At 38.2% G+C, this 22,164-nt stretch overlaps 1 protein-coding gene across 15 annotated transcripts in view; it reads left to right on the top strand.

Annotated features, from left to right (window-relative positions):
• The window catches only part of Ppip5k2 (diphosphoinositol pentakisphosphate kinase 2), a 67,891-nt gene extending 55,789 nt beyond the window's left edge, over positions 1 to 12,102 (top strand). For 13 of the 15 annotated variants that reach the window (XM_060368279.1, XM_060368280.1, XM_060368285.1 and 10 more), the window contains 3 exons: positions 1,507 to 1,647; positions 5,745 to 5,870; positions 10,423 to 12,102. In XM_060368279.1, the coding sequence (XP_060224262.1) occupies positions 1,507 to 1,647; positions 5,745 to 5,870; positions 10,423 to 10,532 (377 nt within the window). In that variant the 3' untranslated portion in view covers positions 10,533 to 12,102. Of the gene's footprint in view, positions 1 to 1,506; positions 1,648 to 4,767; positions 4,863 to 5,744; positions 5,871 to 10,422 lie in introns of those variants that run through there. The other 2 variants (XR_009586416.1, XR_009586417.1) reach the window with 2 other exon arrangements.
• The last annotated feature ends 10,062 nt before the right edge of the window (positions 12,103 to 22,164 follow it).

Raw genomic sequence — 22,164 nt, 5'->3', positions numbered from 1 at the left:
AATTGCTGCACTAACCCTTTCATTGTGCATCAAGACCTGATTTAAGACAAATAGCAAGAGTGTAGAGTCTAGAGCAATTTGATCAGACCTCATTTGCTGTTTTGAAATTCAGCCAGCAAATGAAAGGAACTGTCACAAAAAGACTGCTGAGCACCCTGAGAAAGGAGAAAGGCATATTGTTTAGAGTATTGCAAAGGAGGGATTTTTGCTAATTTGCATGAACCACTTGTGTTTAACAAGGAAAAGAGTTGTAGAGCTTCATTCCTCAGTGTGAACTGAGTGAGCTGCCGTAGCTGCTGCTGTGATATTTTACTGTTGCTTCTGTTTTGTTTTGTTTAACATTATGTGAAACGGTCTGTCATGCTTTGGTTTGCACCTGGAAATTAATCATTAATTTTATTAATCCTTTGGTTATTTTCATAACAACATTCAATTAATTCTCTTTTAAAACGTTCCCCTGTTCCAACTGAGAATTCCAGCAATTCTTGAGTTCCTTTCAAATTTTGTATATATCTGATAGCATGTAATCCCATAATGAGCATATGTATGTTGAAAAGAGTCCATTTTTGCAATCTGAGTTTAGATGATTTTTATTTAACTATTAATACTCTGTTTTATGTAAATATGAGCAATGAAGGTATTTCTTCAAAGAAGACTTAGTTTGAATTTTGGGAAACATCTATTATTTTAAGAGCATATAAAAGCAAATTTTAAAGCCATTCAGTTAAATGAAGCTTAAATGGGTAATTTTATTCTTAAAAATGAAAACTAATGTTTTTGTTAAAAGTAATTTGTATATATATGTGCTTTTGTGCCACTGATTATATTAACAGATCACTGCATGGTTCATCATGGAATTTTGTAGCCTGTGCAATTCTTAAACATGGATATACTTGCACTTTGTTTTGCTTTTTACTGGATCTAACTTTGCTCAGCAGAGATTTCCATAAATGGAATTATTGGTCTTCAGTAAAGGAGTATTTTGGAATTTTAAGTCCAGCCTGACTGATGAATTGTTACTTAAGGACCATGTTAGGGTGTTAATTGGCCTTAAAGAAAAATTAGTGTCTTTGTTCCACAATTAATTACATAATTAACTCCTGAAATTTGTGTCGAATTTACCTTCATCATTGTCAAGATACTGTAATATCCTGGTATCAAGGAAATATGGCATCAGCTTGTTCATCTGCTAAACAGATCTAACATTAAAAGATTCAAAGCTGAAAATGTATCTTTACTCTACCCCAGGTTTTCTTCATTATTCTGAGGTTCTACCAACAGTGAAGGATTGTGTGCATGCTTTACTGTCGAATTACATTTAAAGTGATCATGCTCATATCTTGTTTTGGTTCCATGTTGCATAGCATCTGGTGTCATGACTTCAAAGATTTTGTGTGTTTGCATGTAAAAGCCTGAACTTTCCATTCCTTAAGTAAGTCACCTTCCTTTGTAATGCTTGAGTTTTTAAATAGCCAATCTTACTCTTGCATTCTTTATTTCTTTTAGGCTTTGAGCTGTATTCCATGGTACCATCCATCTGTCCTCTGGAAACGCTTCACAATGCCCTGTTTTTAAAGCAAGTGGATGATTTTCTTGCTTCCATTGCTTCTCCATCAGCTGAAGTTCTGCGCAAGGTCCCTGAAATGTGTATGAAATTTACCTTCATTATTATTGCATTATTGAACAATAGATATCCAAATATAACCCAAATTTTAAAAATGCAAACTCAATGTAATTGTGAATAGAATTTTAAGAGTGACAGAAGTAAGGGAATAATATTTGTAATTCCTCCATGTGATGTGTGATATACCGTTTTTCTTGATTCTAGCCTGAGATCTTTTTTCTAACAGTAAAAGTAAACAGTATTATATGGTGTTAGTATCTTTTTCTTTAAAAGCTATACTTGTTGGAAAGCTTGGCTCATATTTTATAATTTACAGAATGGTTTACATAAACTTACATATGTCCATCCCTCAACATTTTTGCTAATTACAGGCACTTGGTTGTTATTGTTGTTTTGTTTTATATTTGAGACAGGGTTTCTCTGTGTAACTCTGGTTCTCCTCAAGCTCACATAGTCCTCCTTCCTCAATGTCCCAATATCTGAGATTACAAGCGTGTGCCACTACATCCAACTTTAGAAAGATCTTTTCTAAAAGGTGCCAAATTAGAACAACAGGCTTTTAAACTATATTTTCTAAATTATATTCTGAAGAAGGTATCCATGTGCATTAAGAAAGAGAGTTCATACTAAGTAAGTTTTGGAATTGACCGTATCCTCCCTTGAACTTAGAGTTACATTAGTGTGTAAAAGGATAGAGTTTTATAAAGAATCCAGATTTCCTGAAGCATTTTTTATTATTAGGAAAACAAAACAAAACAACTTTTTTTTTTGTAATACATTAAACATCAGGTGACACTTGTCATTTTTATCTCCATAATATTCCTATGTGTGTTGGAATTTCCAGTTTGGAAAGCATTAGTTTGAGAAGATATTTGAGTTACATCTTAGAAAACTACAGACTTTCTCTGCATTCCATTCTCTTCTCTAAGATGCCATAAGTATATTTTGTCTGAGAATAAAATGATATATATTGGAGTTCTTAGAGTTAATTAATGCCATATTTTTATCTTGGTGTTTCTTGCCTTTCCTGGGCTATCACATGATATAACTTGAGGAATACTGGTGACAGTTTAATCTGACCTGATGGTGTTCCTTCATTTCCTTTTTTTTTTAATTTTTATTTTTTATATTAATTTCAGTTTATTTGCTTTGTATCTCAACTGTAGCCCCCTCCTTCATTCCCTCCCAATCCCAACCTCCCTTCCTCATCTCCTCCTGCCCCTCTCTAAGTCCACTGATAGGGGAAGTCCACCTCCTCTTCTATCTGACCCTAGTTTATCAGGTCTCATCAGGACTGGCTGCAGTGTCCTCTGTGGCCTAACAAGGCTGCTCTTCCTTTAGGGGGTGGGGGAGGTCAAAGAGTCTACCACTGAATTCATGTCAGAGGCAGTCCCTGTTCCCCTTACTAGGGAAACCCACTTAGATGCTAAGCTGCCATGAGCTACATTTGAGGAGGATATAGGTTATACTAAAATCTGTATACCTAAAGAAACTAAACAGGAAGGAGGTCGCAGGGTAAGATGATCAATCCTCACTTAGAAAGACATATGGGATGGACATTGGAAGTAGGAGAAAACAAGAAACAGGACAAGAGCCTACCATAGAGGGCCTCTGAAAGACTATCTGGCAGTGTATCAAAGCAGATGCAGAAACTCATAACCAAACATTCATTTCTCCCAGACCCTTTGCCATTCCTTCTGCTTCTGGTAGCAGAGGCCAGCTGTCAATCAGCAGTGTTTGGTAATGAAGATGTTTCTAAACTATTTCCTTTTGGGGATGCCTCTGTGAAGTAGGCTTCAGTTTCAGATTGTTACATACGAATTGTCTAATTTTAAGCATCCATCGTACTCTAAATAAAATAAGTTATAAATAAGGCAAAGTCAAAAGAATGAAGATAATCTTATTTATGTTATCCATAACATAGTAAATAGACAGTGTTGTTCCCTCAGAATAGAGAATCCAAATAGATTCCATTAGAGTGTTCTGCTTTTGCCTTAGACTTCATGTTTCATTGATCACCTGGGCTGAGGCCTTAAACTCTTCAGTTAGAATAAAAGAAATGAGCCTTGTAAGCGAAAAGGGCTTCAGGTAGTTCTTGATACTACTTAATTTTAGAAAGTTTGCAGTTCATGACTTAAAGGTTTGTTCTGAAGGAAATTTTAATGTAGTAATTAGGAAAAGATAATCTTAAGGTTTATCCTCCAGAACTCTTATTTTATGATTTTTTTTTTTTAAGACAGGGTTTCTCTGTGTAGCCTTGGCTGTCCTAGACTCACTTTATAGACCTGGCTGGCCTTGAACTCATAGCAACCTGCCTGCTTCTTCCTCTCTTGAGTGCTGGAATTAAAGGCAGCCATGTACCACCACACCCAGCTTACTTCCTTTTTTTATAGTTAGTGAATGCAGTTCATTAGAGTGTATTATTGTGACATATTAATAAGGTGATTTTAGATCCCTATCCTGTTAAGACTTTTAGCTCTCTTAAAAATTTCATGTTACTAGCTATGAAGGAGAACTAGATGGAAAAAGTACATTACATAATGTAATCCATAAGATTGACTAGACATTTGCAACAGTCTAGATCATTGGGCCTTAACCTAGATTCCCAAGGACCATTGGAAATTGATGAGTAAGAAAGAAGCTGAATATTTATCTTCTGTGACTTTTTCATCCAGTGGATCTGCTTTGAAACATTTAATGTGGTAGTCTACAAAGGTTTTCTGTTAAAGGAAAAACCCTAGTTACGTTTTGTTATCCCCACCACCAATTCTTAGACTACTAAACAAAATGTGGTGCCAGTTATGAAGTAACTGAATCTCTTATCTTATAAGTCAGTTGCACAATTTATACTTAGTATGAATACTGTGAATTTACATTATGTATATTTAATTCCTAGTAAGCACAGAACTGTATTGATTCTGTAGTGTTTATAGCAAGAGTAACATTGCTAATCTGGTAGTGTTCAAAGGCTTCCTCAAGGACAAATTTCAAAGGTCATAGCTAAAGGTGACTAACAATAACATATTAGCAGTGAGCTCACTCATATAGGTGAACTCCACTTACTTTCTGCATATTGGCCCATCTTCGCGTAAAATTTCATCACTAGTAATTAACTGTTTACTTGCTCTTTCTGTACCATTCAGTGCCTCCATGTTGAATAGAAAGCTGGTCTGTGGAAAAGGAGAACAGCTATAAATTCTCCTTCATGAAGATAACTCTCTTAGCTGCTTATGATATAGTTAAGTTTTTTGGTTTGTTTGGTGGGTTGGTTGGTTGGTTTTGGTTTTGTTGAGAGAGTTTCTCTGTGTAGCCTTGGCCGACCTGGATTTGCTTTGTAGATCAGGCTGGCCTTGAACTCAAAGCAGTCTACCTGCCTCTGCCTCTGAGTGCTAGGGTTAAAGTCATGTATCACCATGCCCAGCTATTTTTTTAACTATGGTATGTCAGTAGATAAAGATGCTTATCCCTTAAGTCTATACTTGCTATTAGGATTTTTCTTTTTAAAATTACTGTTTTGTTATAGGCAATAAAACTATGCCATGACTTCATCCTGTTAAATACATCTTAGAGCAGGATACAACTAATATGTTTCTCAGTGGGTTTGGGGGACAAGCTTTCTTTTCTATATACTGTTGAAATAATATAGTTTCAGTATATTTATTTGAGTAAGACTGAGAGAATTGCCTTTCTATTATAAAGATGACCTAGCTGGATTTACTTTGTGAACCTTGTCTTTTCTATGACATACTACTATTTGTACTAATTATTGGGCATATTTTCAGTTATTAAATTATATCATTAGAATTTTTTGTAGCTGGGCCTTGTGGCACAGGCCAGTAAGCTCACCCTCTCAAGAGACTGAGGCAGGATTACAAGTTACAAGTTCAATGCTAAGGCTAGCATTGAACAACAACACAGTGAATGTAAGGCTAGCCTGAGCATCTTAGGTTGTCTCAGAATAAAAAGTAGAATGAAGACAGGTGGTAGGGTTAGTGTAATAGCATGTCTGTAGCATGCGTGAGTTCAGCCCTGGGTTCAACTCCCAGTATTGTAAAAATGAGAGTAAAAAAGAGGTTTTGTAGTGCTAAGATAGACTTTATAGGAAGTTATTTCTTTTCAGCCTCTGTGGCCTCGCGTTCCAGTCCAGGAATGAGAAGAAAAGTCTCCTTAAATACATACACACCTACGAAGATTCTCCCAACACCACCAGCTACCTTAAAGAGCACCAAAGCAAGCAACAAAGCAGGTAAGAGGTGTGTCTGAGTCTGCGATGCCATATAAACAGCAGAGATAATAGGGCATCTCCTCTTCAGTCATGGGAAGTCCTAACTCCTGCTTCCCATAGTGTGCTAACTAAGTCTGTTGTCATGACTCACATAGACACATCTTTCTGTGTAATCTCCTTTTTTTCTCTAGCCTTCATGTTTTCCACTATATGTATTAATAAAATATATTTCCTATTCTTCTTATTTTTATTTTTTCAAACCTTCTGTCTTTTGCTCCTTTGGGCTTAGGTATTATTTTATGTTTAAACAAAAAAAAATTCTGTTACCCAGAGTTTTTATATTCTACTTGTCATCTGATGATGTGACTCCCAAGTTCAGCTCTTTTGTCAGCACTTTAGTTTTTATCTTCTTGTCCACATAACTGTGTATTGATCCTTCACCCAAGGCTACCAAAGAGCCACTACATCTTCATATTGTCCCCTGTCTGCAGCTCTGCTTTGTGGTTGAATGATGTTTCTCCTTATGCTTATCCCAGACAGGGCCTCTCACCCTGTTCATTTTGCATTTTGTTCTCATTCTCCATCTTGTTTGCCTAAGAAAAAACCTCATAACTGTGCTTTCACTATAAAAACTCATGGCAGAGATTCTTGTCAATTTGTTAATGCTTTCAGATTTAAGATCTCGTCTCTGTAACTTGTTAGTTATGTGACTTGACTGACATTAATCCTCAGTTGACAGTAAGAAAATCTGGTTAAAGAGTCTTCTATAGAGGTGAATATACATGTGTAAAGTATGTGGCTACATTGTAAGCATTTTCTGAATGGTAGTTTTATTTATTACTCTTTTGCCATAGCTAACCTCCATTCCTACCAGATAAATCCCCTTGGCACTTTTGCCTTATGAATCAGTCAGTATTTTAAGTAGATTTGAACCTTATACCATCAAGTAAGGCTAAAAGCTATAGTGTTCAAAACTGCATAGTTGTCTAATTTTGATGTATTTTTTTTGTTTTAAAATTTTTATTTATTTATTAGTTATTATAATTTATTCAATTTGTATCCCAGCTGTGGCCCCCTCCCTGGTTTCCTCCCAGTCTCACCCTCCCTCATCTCCCCCCAAGCCCCTCCTCTAGTCCACTGGTAGGGGAGGTCCTCTTCCCCTTCCATCTGACCGTAGCCTATCAGCACTGGCTGCATCATCTTCCTCTGTGGCCTGGCAAGGCTGTACCCTCTAGGGGGAGGTGATCAGAGAGCCTGCTACTGAGTTCATGTCAGAGACAGCCCCTGCTCCCCTCACTAGGGAACCCACTTCAAGACTGAGCTGCACATGGGCTACATCTGAGCAGGGGTCTAAGTCATTTCCATGCATGGGCCTTGGTTGGAGCATCGGTCTCTGCAGGCCTCCTGGGCTCAGAGTTTTTGGCTCTGTTGGTCTCCAGTCTTTCTATTTCCCCCTTCTTTCATAAGATTCCCTGCACTCTGCCCAGAGTTTGGCTAAGAGTCTCAGTATCTGCTTTGATACCCTCCCTCATGAGAAGAGTCTTTCAGAGGCTAAATTTTGATGCATTTCAAATACAGTACAAAACTGGCATTTGTACAATTCCTTTTTCTAAGAAATTAGTACTGTTTTTATGTCCATGGCAATAAAGGAAATAGCAGAAGAGGTATGACTTGGGTCCCTGATAGCTAGTAATCACAGACCAAAGCTTTGAATGCTCTTGGGATTGCAGGACACATTGCTGTTCTTGACATATTAATGATCCTATAGATGCATGGGTAGCAAAGTTAAAATGGTATTGATGTGTTATAATTGGCTTTTAAAATGCTACTTGTTCATAGTATGGGGTACACAAACCAAAATAGCCACAGGAATGACGTGGATGCCACCCAAGTACATGGATTTCTGTGTCACGTATACCAAGGCAGTGGTCTGTAGTTTTGTGCTCAGAATGTGCTTTTCAGGATTAGTGTTAGAATGAAGGTATTTTCATAAAGGATCTGAAAAGTATTTCTCCTTTTGTATTTTCTGAATATGTTTTATAAGGTTTTAATTTCCACCTTAAGTCCTTGGTAAAATTAATTTTATGTCTCATTTTATGGCAGGTTTGATGACTCACATTTGTCAGGAAATTTACTCAATGTCCTAAGATGTTAGCTTTGCTCTTTCTTCATAACCATTTTAATGTATGAGACACTAGTAGTTGTATCCTGCCTTTTTCGTTTGCACTTAATAAAGATTCATCAATTCTTGGCCTTTTGAAAAGACTGTCTTCTGCTTATTAGTCTGCTTGCTTTATCTTGAATGACCTCTCCTTGGTTTCCATTGAACCTCAGCGTAGGTATTGATAGGCCTTCTTTATTTCTTTTCCTTATACTTACTTTATTCTTTTTTGTTTTATTTTTAATTGATTCAATAATTTGTCGAATTTCACCTAAATGTGTGTGCGGCTTTTTGTTGTATTTTTGTAGTATTCTTTTATTGATTGCTCTAAATACATGTTCTTAGCATCGCATGGTCTACTTTTATATCATCTAAAATAGTAAGGCGGAAGCTTTTAGCTTCCTTTACCTTTTCTTTTACCTTTACTTCATCCTTTCTACATAGTTATCATGTCTGAATGTTACTCCCGTGTACAGTACAAACAAATAAAATGCAGTGCTATGCTAGGTCCCTTTAAAAGTATGTTTATTTTAAAGAAATGAAGTGGGGAGCGGGATAAGGACCTGTACTTGTACTCAACTGTTATTTTCTAATGTTTGTCATGTTTTCATTGAACTCTGTATTTTTGTCTGGTTTCATTTGCCTTAAGCCTAAAATGTTTTACTGTTTCTTTTTCTTTTTTTTTTTTACTGTTTCTTATACTATGGGTCTATTGACAGTATAGTCATTTTATCATGACAAAAGAATGTCTTTGTCCGTTCTTACAGAGTGATTTTGTTATCAAATTCTGGATAGAAAGCATTCTTTTCTTGATAGTCCAAATGATATCTCACTTTCTTCTGGTTCCCGCTGTTTCTATAAATTTTAGCTGATTTGAAATGTCCCATGTGTACAACTTTCAGTTTTCTCTGCCTGTGTCAGTGTTTTGTCTGCGTCTGTGATTTTCAGCAGTTTGATCGTGGCTGCCTCTGTTCTTCATCCTCCCTCTTTCTTTTTCCTTTGTATTCATGTGGTAATCCTCACTGCTTTTCTGTTTGCTTCATTTGGCTGTTAAATACAACAAGTTTATTTCAGTTATTTTAGCTTCTTTAATTTGAAGCATTCTATTTTATTCTTTTTAGTGTCTCTTTTGAGACAAGATTTTATTCATTGTGAACATAATGATTTATACTTTAAAAATTGTTTTAATTATTCATTTCTTGATTAGTCTGTCAGTTTTCTCCTTTATACAAAAGCTCTTTTTCTGTTTTCTGCTATATTAAATATTTATAATACTATATATTAATCTTAATATATTAAATAACTTTTAAATTATATCCTAGACATTATACAAGATATGTTATGTGGAACCTTTGGATTCTGATATTTCAGCTATATTTCTCCAAAGAATATTGCCTTATTTTTAAAGTAAAAAGATAATTTGCTGACATCAGATTGTAAAATTATGTCCCTTGAAGCATTTGACAGCTCACAAACCCAATTCTATCCTTGTAGCTTGTGCTGCCTGAGGTTTTCTGTGAATGTAATAGATTAATCACAGTTCATGTGTGAATTATAGCTGACCCTTTCGGTCAGCTGTAGTTGTCCCAATACTTGTCATCTGTTTCTTCATACTAGGAAGGCTGGCTTTTATGTTGGAGATTTAGCCACATTCTGTGGTGGACATTGAGAGCAGGTCTCAGCTCAAAGCTATTGGAAAGGAGTGGTGGAGGGTCACCTGTGCTGCTCTCACCTTAGACTTGATTGTCCTCTAGCAGCTGCCTAATTCTGTCACTTTCTGCTGTCTTTATCTGTGTTGTTAAGGTTGTCCTTTCTGTCTGTGGCCGAGTGTATGCAGCTCAGATGAAGATAGGTCAGCCTAACAAGGATGTCCCTGTATGGTGAAAGGGTAACTGCACGTAGAGTAGCTCTTTGACTAGGCCTGGCTTTGATGTTGCCACAAACATAGACAGTACATTCGGAGTCAAGAAAGAATGCTTCTGGCCTTCCAGCCTTCCAAATTTGCATAGTAATGAGATGGAAGACATAAGAGGCTATGGTACCTTTAGAGTAAATGACATTCAGTTTTAAGCATGCTTAGTTTCTATTTCCTGTCAGATATAAGTAGAGACAGTTTTAATGGGAAGTTGGATTTCTATATCTGGAGCTAAGGGAAAAGGTCTGAATGGATTATACTTACAATGATGAAAATGAATGTTTGCCATTGAAGAATATAGAGTGAACTAAAATGTTGGTTTTGTGAACACAGTCCATTATCATTACTTTTTGTGTTGACTCTTAAAAAGTTAAAATGTTATATTGAATGCTTATACTGTTTTATTATAATTATAGCAAAACAGTCCCATCACTCACCAGGTTCCTTTAACCTTGATGATGTGTAAATCCTAACGGCACTGTTTCTCTCTTTGGCAGTCACTTCTCTGTCTCCGGCAGTGGCTTCTCATGCCTCAACTCGAAAGAAGAGCTTACCTGGAAAAACTGAGGGACATGAACACAAGAAAAGCACTGGGAAGAAAAGATGAATTCACGCCAGAACCAGAAGTTCCAATTCTTAGAAAGGGACCTGTTGCTTAGTGAAAGATGTGTAAGAAACCATGACTGAAGCTGCTCAGAGCCAGTAATCCATGTATTACCATGCTTTACTTTGTACATTTGTATATTTCTTTAAACTCCTCGAAAGCTAGAGCACCCTCTGTTTTTATTCAGACAAGGAGCTTTGGCATGATTTAGAAATGTTCAAAATAATGTCTGTCCATTTTATGTGTATAACAGAATTCATGACAACTGCTGTAGCTGTCACTGTGATGATTACCATGTGCCTGTTTTAAGACAAAGGACCCCGAAATCCGGCTGACTGGCACCAAAGTGCACTCTCACCAGGTGCCTCTGCACACACTTGCGTTTCTACAGGGTTGTGCTTAGTAAGATTGGGCAGGCAAGATCACATGTGGATGACTTCTTAAAGTACCTTTCCAAAGAGATCTCATTGACCATTACATTGGAATTTTTGTTATTGTTACAGTATCATATGCTGCAATATTTATTAACTGTATTATATAAAACATGAATTATTTTTTTCAATTTGTGCTTTAAATTTTTTATTGTGAATTATTTAAAATATTACAAATACAGGTGGGAGAACTATAACTTTATACACATAAATTCACAAATTATTTCGTAGAAAATATTTTCTTTGTACATTTCTTTACCATAAAGGGTACTTGGTTCATCAAGAAAATTTTTGTTTTCTGTATTAAAAGATAGGTATTTTTAGAGTTTCTTTATGAACTGTAACTGATAAATTTGTAAATCTTATACTTGATTTTGAGAGTTTTTCTTGAGACCTCTGGACTCAGATCTAAAATGAGAGTTGTCAATGTTAAACTAAATTCTTCAGTTAATAACTGTCATCTATGATGTGTTTCTTGTGTTTTCATTCTTATGTCCAATGTATTTGTTGATTTCACCAAGAAAACTCAAAGACTGAATATTTGTAGTAAGTAAATACTGTTTACAAATGATGAGATTTGGAAGAAAGATTGAGGTGACTGTTGTAATTTCATCTATTTTTTTTTCTTTTAGAAAAGAAGGGAAAGAAATTATTATCTTGGTGCTTTTATCCCTTGATGCACAGATAATTGTGTGAAACAGTTGATATTATTTACAAACTAAACAGTGCAGCCTAAGTAAAAACCCAAGGATTAGATGCGACATGATTTAAAGTAGTAAGCTGTACCTTCAAGCTTATGTTTAGAGCAACTACTAGAACCTTAAAGTATAAATACAGCTATTGTAAGTCTTCAAAAGAGACTTCAAACCTTAAATCATCTTATGAACTGACTTCTAGAGAATAGGCATATTATCTTGGTTGTTTAAAAAGGGATGAAATACAAAAGTTACAAATATATACTGTTAAATAAGTTCATATACTTCACTTGAATGTAAATGGATTATATGGTGATATCTTGTAAACAATTGAATGTATGTAAGTTTTCTGTATGTGAATACATGATTAATGTGCTCATTATGGGTGGGGGCTGAGGATACTATTATTTTTTAAGTGGAATGAATAAAATTCTTTCTAGAATAAGAGTGACCTGAACGTAATATGCTTTATTTGCTTTCTTTCTTTTGTCTCAAAAGTAGAAAGTCCCTAGTAATATTTTATATTAAATAATATTTTCTAAAATTTACTAATGACCATACACATAGCAGTTTATTGTCTTCCACCTTAGAAAGTATGCTAATACTCATTTCCCAGTATTATTCAGTAATTGAAGAATTGTCAAGTCACCCTGAGATGTTAGTCTTCAAAATGTATCATTCTTTGCTTCACCCCTAGGAACCCTATATCACAAATCTAATAGTCTCCTGTTGGCAAACCCTACTGACCTGCTTTTAATGAGGCACATAGTCCATTCTGAACTACTAACAAATATGAGAGGGCATCACAGCAATCTTGTATTAAAAAGTGTGCTGAATGTTTTAAGTCATGAACAGGGAATAGAGGCAGGAAAGAAATGATAACATGACAGAAGCATATGGTGTTATTTTTGGTCTTTGTGCAGAGCTGAAATGCAATAGATGACAGCTGTAAGGAAAAGTTTAAGTTTCTTGAGGTATCTGATTTAAAACTCATCAGCTGTTGGGAGACATTAACTGGACGTGAGGCATATACAGAAGGAAGAGGCGGGAGGGGGCAGGGTAAATAACAGGAATGATGTTTGAAAAAGCCATATGACCTAGTAAGGGGAGCAGGGACTATCTCTGACATGAACTCAATGCCAAGCTCTTTGATCACCTTCCCCTGGAAGGTGCAGCATTGTCAGGCCACAGAGGAAGATGATGCAGCCGGTCCTGATGAGACCTGATAGGCTAGGGTCAAATAGTGGGGGAGGACCTCCCCTATCACTTGATGAGGGGAGGGGCATAGGGGGAGAAAAGAGAAGGTGGGTGGGACTAGGAGGAGATGGAATGGGCTACAGCTGGGATACAAAGTGAATAAATTGTAATAAATAAATAAAAATTATAAAAAGGCCTTATGAAGATATTTTGTTTGCTTAAGAATTCTATATATGTATGTTGTATACATATACACACATATATGATAACTAAAATGGAGTTATGCCATATGCCTCCTGAGGTGATAATACTCTCCCCCAAAGCCATAGACTGTCTAACACAAATCCCAGTTTCAAGAATGGAAACTTCTCAAGTTGTTGGTCAAAGGAGACCGAGAGACTCCCAAACAATACAGGATGTTGCTATTGCCCTTGGTTGTCCCCAAGAGTCTGCGGGGCCTATTGCTGAAGACACCATACAGTTGGACACAGGACTTAAAGGACTATCCTTGGGATCTAGAGATAATAGTATCCAAAGGTCCTGTGCAAGCTGCCAAGATAGAAGATAGGTTAATCCTACCTAGCTATAAAAGAGTAGCACTTTTGTCTTGGGAGTGTCTAACATCTGTGTAAATTGGACTTGAGGTCAACTCACTGGGAGAGAAATCCTGCCTAGCGCTGTGAACCACGCTAACTACCTGTGACTACATGGACCCTAGAAGATAACCTACTACTGCCGCTTTCCTAAACAAGTATAATTTCTAACTATATTCTAAGTATCTTTTGTCCAGCACATAAGTATAGCTCTCTTATCAGAACAATCTTTTTGTAGTAGATGGAGATTGTTACAGAAAGCTACAGCTGGTCATAATGCGGAGAACAGCTGACTGTGGAGTGCCAGGTGCCAATTAGTAAACCTATAATGCAACCCCTACACACCTAAGGTTCAGGGGAAGTTGCGGAAGAGAGGGTGAACACATTTTAAGGGCCAGAAAACCAGGATGTCCACTTCTAGATAGTATGTTCTAGACACGACATGAAATCTCAGCAATAGGGCTGCCTAAACAAGACTTGAATGACAGTATCAGTTGACATTCCAACATGGATGGGGAGATCTCACAAGGCCCCACCTCTAGAAGAGCTACAGGGAATCAGTGGGTACTTGGAGAGAGAATAAGTCTTTTCCAGGGAAGAGCCTCCTTATCCAGTCCTAAGTGGTCAGCCCTAAACACACACACACACACATATGCAATACTAACTGGACTTAGCAAGTTTGATGGAAGGATAGATGGACAATAATAAGAGGTTATGGGTTTAAAGCAATGGGAAGGGGAAGAGGTAGAAATATAAGCACAGTGTTCATGTATAAATTTATTTTTTAATTAAAAAAATTTATTAGCTAAAGGAAAAGTCTTTGATTAAGGCCATCCAGATTTCTCCCCAGTCTCTGTTGTCCCTGACTCACATGCCTACTGTTAATGTAGCTTCATGCTAGAATTGAGCCAAGATTTCACTTGTTGGATGTTCATGCTGTTAGCATGTTCTCGGTCTGTCCTGTGAACTCATCAGGCTCCTTCACAGTTGGAGATTGTAAACACCACTTTGCTTTCCCCATAGTGGGTGCACAGTGTAGAGTACCTTGTTTCTTTTCTGTGGGACTCCTATTGGAATAGCCCAGTTCCAGCCCCTCTCTGTGTCTCATGTTGCCATACACAGAAGATTTCTGCTTCTTGAAAGAGAACAAGCAGAGTTAGTTTTCCTTTTTTATAGAACTCAGAGCACCAAAATACTACCACGCAATGTTGCATCATATTTATATTAACTTTTATGGACGATCCAATTTCTCTCTTTAGAATATAGGAAGCTATAAAACATATTACCTACTGTATACTATATATTTTAATGAATTATTGTTCTTTCTTTACATGTATTATTGAGATTCACTAGCTTTTTTTTTTTTCCTTTTACCTTTGTACTATGTCATGGATAGAAAAAGCAAAAAATAAAATCTCCACTTAGGAATTTCACTCCATCCTTTTTTAATCTCTGGTTTTGCCTTACTCTTCTTTGTGTCTGTTTAACAGCACATACAAATTATTTATAGCCAGTGTAAATTTTATTTTTATCTTAACATTTTTACCATATTCATACTTTTTACACTAAATAGTTACGTGTTGAGGGTATGGCCCATGTTTTATTTTGGTTTGTATTCATGTTTCTTATTGTGTTTCTATTAGGTGTTTGAATATAATTTACAATGGGCTCTGCTTTACAACTAATATTTAGATCTCTTACAAGAAGTTTGTGTAGTCCAGGTATCTGTAATATAGCTTTGGAGGCAATCCATTCTGGTATTATTGCCTTTAAATATATCACCTTCCTGTAGTGATAATTTTCATTGCGGATATGAAAATACCAATTAAAACTGGCTTAAGCTGTTAGAACAGTCATTGTACATTTCTTTTCTTTTTTTTTTTTTTTTTTTTCAGTGCAATTTATTCAGGAACCTTGAACAATCATCTGACCCTGGGTAAAGCCAGCCCACTTTAAATAGCCTCTGGGTAGCCAACCTCAGCATGCCACGTGGGCAATGCAGGTAGGTCCACATACATGGAAGCAAGCCAGATCCTCAGCCTTAGCCAAATGTGGAGTTGTTTGTGACAGAGAGCACTCACCATCGGGAAGGTGGAAGGCGGAAACCAGCTCCATCTTTCAGGTGCTGCATTACGCAGCTCTCTACAGTTCCCCCTTTGTGTTTCGGACGCATCAGGCAAGAGTAGAGGTCTGATCTCTGATATTAGAAATAAATTGGGACTTTGTACTGATGTTCATTTAGGTGTCATCCACCCAAAGAGCATCAGACCCGTCCAATACCTTTTTCTCAGAGGCGGGACCTGGGGCATCAACCCGCATGCAATCAGACATGCTCTTCTCTGGGTCCAAAGCGGCTGACCCTGAGTGCAGTGCTTAGCCTCGCATCCTGAGCGTAACATTTTGGCTTTTTATGGTAGCCAACCATGCTTGGGGAGACTGTCCTGCTTCAATGGCTGTAAAGGTCTGAATGGTCATGGCTGCATTACGCTGTTGTGAGACTCTAATCTTGCATATATACCACAGGCAAACCAAGGAGACCAACACCAGAAGGCCTGCTAACGCTCCCATGCCCGCCCATTCCTTCAGATGATTCATGGCTGCAGCAATCCATGATGATAATCCTGTGGCTAGTCCTGCGTCCACTCTGGTAGAATTTACCATGACAATGGCCACCCTCAGCTGCTCCATCGTAGTATCGAATTCTCCAGTCCAATTACCTAAAATATAGCTAGACAATTGTTTAGACAGATTTGCAGCACAGGGAAAATTCTCATGTTGTATGCTAGTGACTCAAAGTCCAGCATACTTTCATTGACAGCCAGTTGAGCGATTTGCCATAGGGTATCAGTTTGCTCCTACACGAGGTCAATCCTCTGATTGAACACCATCAAACCTCCTTTTAGTTGAGCATTAATTCCTTTTTGTACATCTAAGGCATGAGCTACATTGGCTAAAAGGTTATTCAGGGTCTGAGCAGTCTGCCTAGTATGACTCATGGCTAATGCCGTGGTGGTAGCTCCAACTGCCGCCAATGAGATTGCAAACTGCATGGTACTGGCATAGAAACAGAATGGTGGATCAATGGAACCGAACAGAGGACCCAGAAATAAACCCACACACTTATGGACACCTGATATTTGACAAAGATGCCAAAACCATACAATGGAAAAAAGATAGCATCTTCAACAAATGGTGCTGGTCCAACTGGATGTCTACATGTAGAAAAATGAAATTAGATCCATACTTATCACCCTGCACAAAACTGAAGTCCAAGTGGATCAAAGACCTCAACATAAAACCAGACACATTAAATCGGCTTGAAATAAAAGTGGGGAATACCCTAGAACTCATTGGTACAGGGGAAAACTTCCTGAACAGAACTCCAACAGCACAGGCTCTAAGAGCAACAATCAATAAATGGGACCTCATGAAACTGAAAAGCTTCTGCAAAGCAAAGGACACCATCATCAAAACAAAGCGACCTCCTACAGATTGGGAAAGAATCTTCACCAACCCTTAATCTGACAGAGGACTCATATCCAGTATATATGAAGAACTAAAGAAGCTGAAAAGCAGCAAAACAAGTAACCCACTTAAAAAATGGGGAACAGAGCTAAACAGAGAATTCTCTGTAGAGGAATACCGAATGGCAGAGAAGCACTTAAAGAAATGCTCAACCTCACTAGCCATTAGGGAAATGCAAATCAAAACAACCCTGAGATTTCACCTTACACCCATCAGAATGGCCAAGATCAAAAACTCAAGTGACAACACATGCTGGAGAGGTTGTGGAGAAAGGGGAACCCTCCTCCACTGCTGGTGGGAATGTAAACTTGTACAACCACTCTGGAAATCAATCTGGCTCTTTCTCAGACAACTAGGAATAGTGCTTCCCCAAGATCCAGCCATACCACTCCTAGGCATATATCCAAAAGAGGCTCAAGCACACAAAAAGGAAATTTGCTCAACCATGTTTGTAGCAGCTTTATTTGTAATAGCCAGAAGCTGGAAACAACCCAGATGCCCCTCAACTGAAGAATGGATGCAGAAATTGTGGTACATCTACACAATGGAATATTACTCAGCAATAAAAAAAATAAGGAAATCATGAAATTTGCAGGTAAATGGTGGGACCTGGAAAGGATCATCCTGAGTGAGTTGTCCCAGAAGCAAAAAGACACACATGGTTTATACTCACTCATATAGACATTGTACATTTCTTAAGGTCTAAAGGAAAAGTTGGCTTCCAGCTACCCTGCTAAATGCAATAATGTTACCAGTGACTTCCTTTGTCTTGTTCTCATCATTGACATGACACAAACTTGATCTCAATGGTGTTTTACCTCCTGCTCATGAGATGGCTTTTAATGGCAGCCAGAGCTACTTGCTTTCTTGTTCATAACAGCCCAGCAAAAAATGAAGGATATTCTTCTCCAGTGATGAAATCATCATTCACTTAGGACAGTTAGAACAACTTGGTTGACCATCTGTCTGTCCACCCCCATGCTAATATCATTCATGGAAACCTCCATGAGCCTGGAGCTAGTGACCGGGTCGGGTCCACCAGAATCCTCAGTACCTGACATTTTGAACAAGATAATTGATCTGTGTTTCAAGATATTGAGCAGCATCTGTAAGAAATTGAGATGTCATGGTAGTCATTTAAGACAAGGAACCGAAATAAAAGAGTTACAAGAGTCCGTTAGGCTCCTCCTGTCCCTCCTGCACACAGGCATGAGGAGTGATGATGTGCAATCAGGCAGCAGAAATGAACTGATATGCAATGAACAATGTCCTACAAAGTAGGGACATGGAAAGTGGGGGAGTGGGAGAAAACAGCCCTAGTGGAGAAAAACTCCATCAAGGCCTTGAAGTAGACTGAGCTGGCGAGCAGCTTGGTGTGTAGACATGACGATCCCAGAGGGTTCTTACTCTTTGACTACAACTCTGCAGAGACTGCTGTGCTCTGAGCTTCAGCATTCCCCCTAGAGGTCTACTGTACAAGGACTAATTTCTCGTGAGTAAGCCTGCAAGATCACATAGGAGTAGGAGCTGGAGCTGACTCCTCACCCTAATCTGTACTCCACAGGCTAGTAGCATCCTCAAAACTGTCTGTCAAAAGGATATACACATGTTATCAAATGTACCCTAGGTAGAAATATCTGATACAGCACATATGGCCCTGTATGTGAGAGAAAATAGCATAACCCAAGTAATATCTGATAAGAATGCGAAGGAAATACCAGCAGTGACTCTACACACCTTGTGTGTGCACGTTTGCTACTATTCAGTAATCCCACGAACGGCTGTCATCTTAACTATAAACTGAGTCACACATGTAGTCCACCTGTCGCCTGTCACCTCGCTGCTGTAAGCAGCATCCAGTCGGTGTGCCTGCAGTCTTATTCTATTGCAGTCTTAGTCACTAGCTGCTTCTGCTACTGACCTCTGTGCCTACACATAAGCTCATAATTTGAAGTGTTGTGTCTGAGATGCTTAGCTAATCAAGGTGATGAAATTATTCCACCTCAGCGCCTTCTTCCTTTTTCATTTAACCACTGTATTTCTTACACAGACTGGTTTCCAGCATGCCTTTATAGTCTTCCATTTCTTTTAGCAACTCAGCTTCTGCTGAACTTCTTTTCATGATTTTGCCACAGTGTTTCTGATTGCCTAACTCTGTATGTACTCTTCATTTTCTTACATACTGTAGTGTATGACTACATTTGGTTATAGTTTTCATGCATTCAATGATGTTTTCTGTTTACTTGGTTTTACGCCACAAAATAAACGCTACCATGTCTCCTGTTTATTTCCTCCTTTTCTTGGAGTGATATTGTATAAGCACTGCATCTTCGTTCTTAATTACCACTCATCCTTGGGTGCTCAGTCTTTTTTATCTCGTCTGTAAAGTTGAATGGGGCCCCAGTTGGAGCTAACACAGTGCTCCCTGATACAGTGAAGCTCCTCTGAAAGGACCAGGAGTCTGAGAGATCTGACAGCTTGTATTTTCTTTCCAGCAGTCAAGAATTAAGAGCTGCAAGGATGTTCAGCTCTAGAATCTCTTCCCTCCTCTCTGCTTCACCTACATGCTGGCTGCTGCTTTCTTTTTTTGCGAGGCTGTAAGGCATGCATCGCATGAAAGTGTTCTGTTCTACAGCCTGACACATGTATGATGGTAGTGCTATAAAACGGTAATGGACCGGAAACATTCCTATGCCTAGTGATTCACTACAGGGTTTTCCTGACATGTCTTTGATGGTGCTGATGTGAGCAAACCGACTGTGCTGCCAATCATATAAAACTACCACCCACACAACTGTCCACAGCACATGATATCTGATAGTGATAACAAATCGCTCATTAGTTTATGTACTTGCTGCTTTACACAATAGGTTCTTACTAGCAGTTGTTAGCACCAAACAGTGTGCTGTGTTTCACGGGCAGTGATTCCGTGCTTCCTTCCTTTGTTGCATCTCTAGATGTTTATTTATTTCTACACAGGGTGTCACTGCGCAGGCCAGTCTGGCCTTGGACCTCCTGACCTTCCTGTCACCCTCTGTGTGCTACGGTTACAGGTGTGTGCCACTGCACCTGGTCTACCACATCTTCCTGCTATGTAAAAGATTGTGTTTCTATGATTTTTAGAATTACAACATGCACTGAAAAGAAAAAAAAAAAAAAAAAACATACAGAATTTCTCACTGTCTTCAAATTCCTGGCTGGTTCCTCTTTGAAATTCAGGGCCAATAAGTCAGCATTCTCAGGTATTCTCCAAGTTTTCAAAATTAGGTTGTTTTGCACATTCTTCTAACAATCTTCACATTTGGATTTGCTGAATTCTTTCTGATAGTATTCACACCGTGATAAAATTTGTCAGGGACGTGTTTCTCGGTTGGGTAGCTGCTGTTGAGTGGTTCCTGTGGGCTGGCTGCTGGTACTGTGCAACAGGAAATGTTCTAATGTAAGCACTCAGCCCACTGCCATTGTCTTAGACAAGAGGCTGGTATCCCCCCTCGGGTTGTGCCACCTACTTTGGGGACTTATCATTTGCTGTCTCAAGGTGACAGCATTCTCCCCAGGCACCTTCCTGTTTGATCATGCCCTGCCCTCAGCAGCCCTGGCTCATCAAGGCTGAGGGGAAAGCTTCTTTAAATGTTTTGTTGTTGTTCGTTTCTTTATAGGATAGTTTGTGTTTCTATTTTCATATCAAAAGCTTGTCAATTGTTGAAAACTGATGTTTTTCCATTTTGCAACTAGACATCCTTTTTTTTTTTTTTTTGCTCATAACAAATTTTGATGAAATTAATGACAGCCCTGCATATGGTATGTTGCTGTCAGAATTAAATAAAATGACATTTAGTATACTGTAAGGTGAAAAACTGATCTGAGACATTATTTTGTTTCCTCTGCTGTATTGGGTTTATATATTGTCCAAATGTCAGCCAGGCCTTTGGTTTTGGTGGCTTTTCAGCATTTTTAGAGCCAAGGATGCTCTCTGAGCTTCTGAAACTCTATTATGAATGCGTGTGTTGCCAAGGGAACAGTCTGCGTAGTAACAGTCTATTAGATACCCCCAAAGATCAAGGTTATTCTAGCATCTTCCCTATTTAAAAAAAAAAAAAATCAACATGAAACAATCCGAGAACAGTGTTGCAGGAACCAAGAGCAATGCTCGAGAATCAACATGTTTAACAGAGAATCAACATGTTTAACCGCCTTGCGGAACTTTATATTGGAGCTATTGTGTTAGCCCAGGGGTTAGTGGAAGCACAATTTAGATGCCCGTCTTAAAGCTTAAAGCTGTGACTTTGTGAGGACAGCAGGCTCTTGCTTTACCCTTCTGTGTACAGTGCTTCAGAAGCACGGGCTCTATGGAAAGGTGTTTTGTTTTGCTTTGTATTTTAAGGAAAAAAATGAAAATGACTTCTGGAAGTGTTTTTGCTGCTTTAAAAAAGCCCATTTTTCTTCAGCTAGTTGGTGCTCAAGAGAAAGCTAATGAAAAGTGGGTGGATGAACAGATTGATGGAAAGGAAAGGAAAAAAGTGAAAGTGAGGGATGGATGAAACAGAATGGCAGAACACAGGTCCCACAATCATATTTCTAAACAGCATTATTGCTATCAGGAAAGAAATGAGAAGCCATATAATTTGAAGTTTGTCTCTTTCACTCTGTAAAAAAAAAAAAAAAATCTATTTATCTTGTCGCTCCCATGCTGAAAAGTCATGCTGAAAACAGGAGACTTGCATGCCTCAGAACATCCAGAAGCCTTTCTGTAAGTCACTTGCTATTCATACATGGAACATTCCCAGAAAGGATGAGCCATGCTGTGCTCCTTCCATGGAGAAACAGAACACTTCTTTATCTGAAGAAGTGCAGTTTTGAAAAACTAAAATTGATAGATACAAAAGTCAAAAAGAGCATGGAATTCTTTCAGAAATCCTGAAGGGAAAAGTTCCAGTTTAGAGTCCTTCTGTGTGCAGGCATGGCAAGAGAGTAAATCACTAACAATGAATGGCTCATGCTGTCTGCTTGTTTTGACCTTTTTCTGTTTCCTAAGTCTCCCTCGGGGCATGGAGTTAGGAAATGGAAGAAAGGAGACCTCAGTTTTCATCCCAGTTCTCTCTCTGTTTATCGGGGAAATGCTAGAATGCCCCACACTCTGTCAGTTCTTGCTATTTATTATCGGACGTACAGGTTTGCCTGAAGTCCTGTAAGT

This window comes from Meriones unguiculatus, chromosome 15 (genome assembly GCF_030254825.1).
Source record: "Meriones unguiculatus strain TT.TT164.6M chromosome 15, Bangor_MerUng_6.1, whole genome shotgun sequence".
Lineage (NCBI taxonomy): Eukaryota > Metazoa > Chordata > Mammalia > Rodentia > Muridae > Meriones > Meriones unguiculatus.
This window is presented reverse-complemented; position numbering and strand designations above follow the sequence as displayed.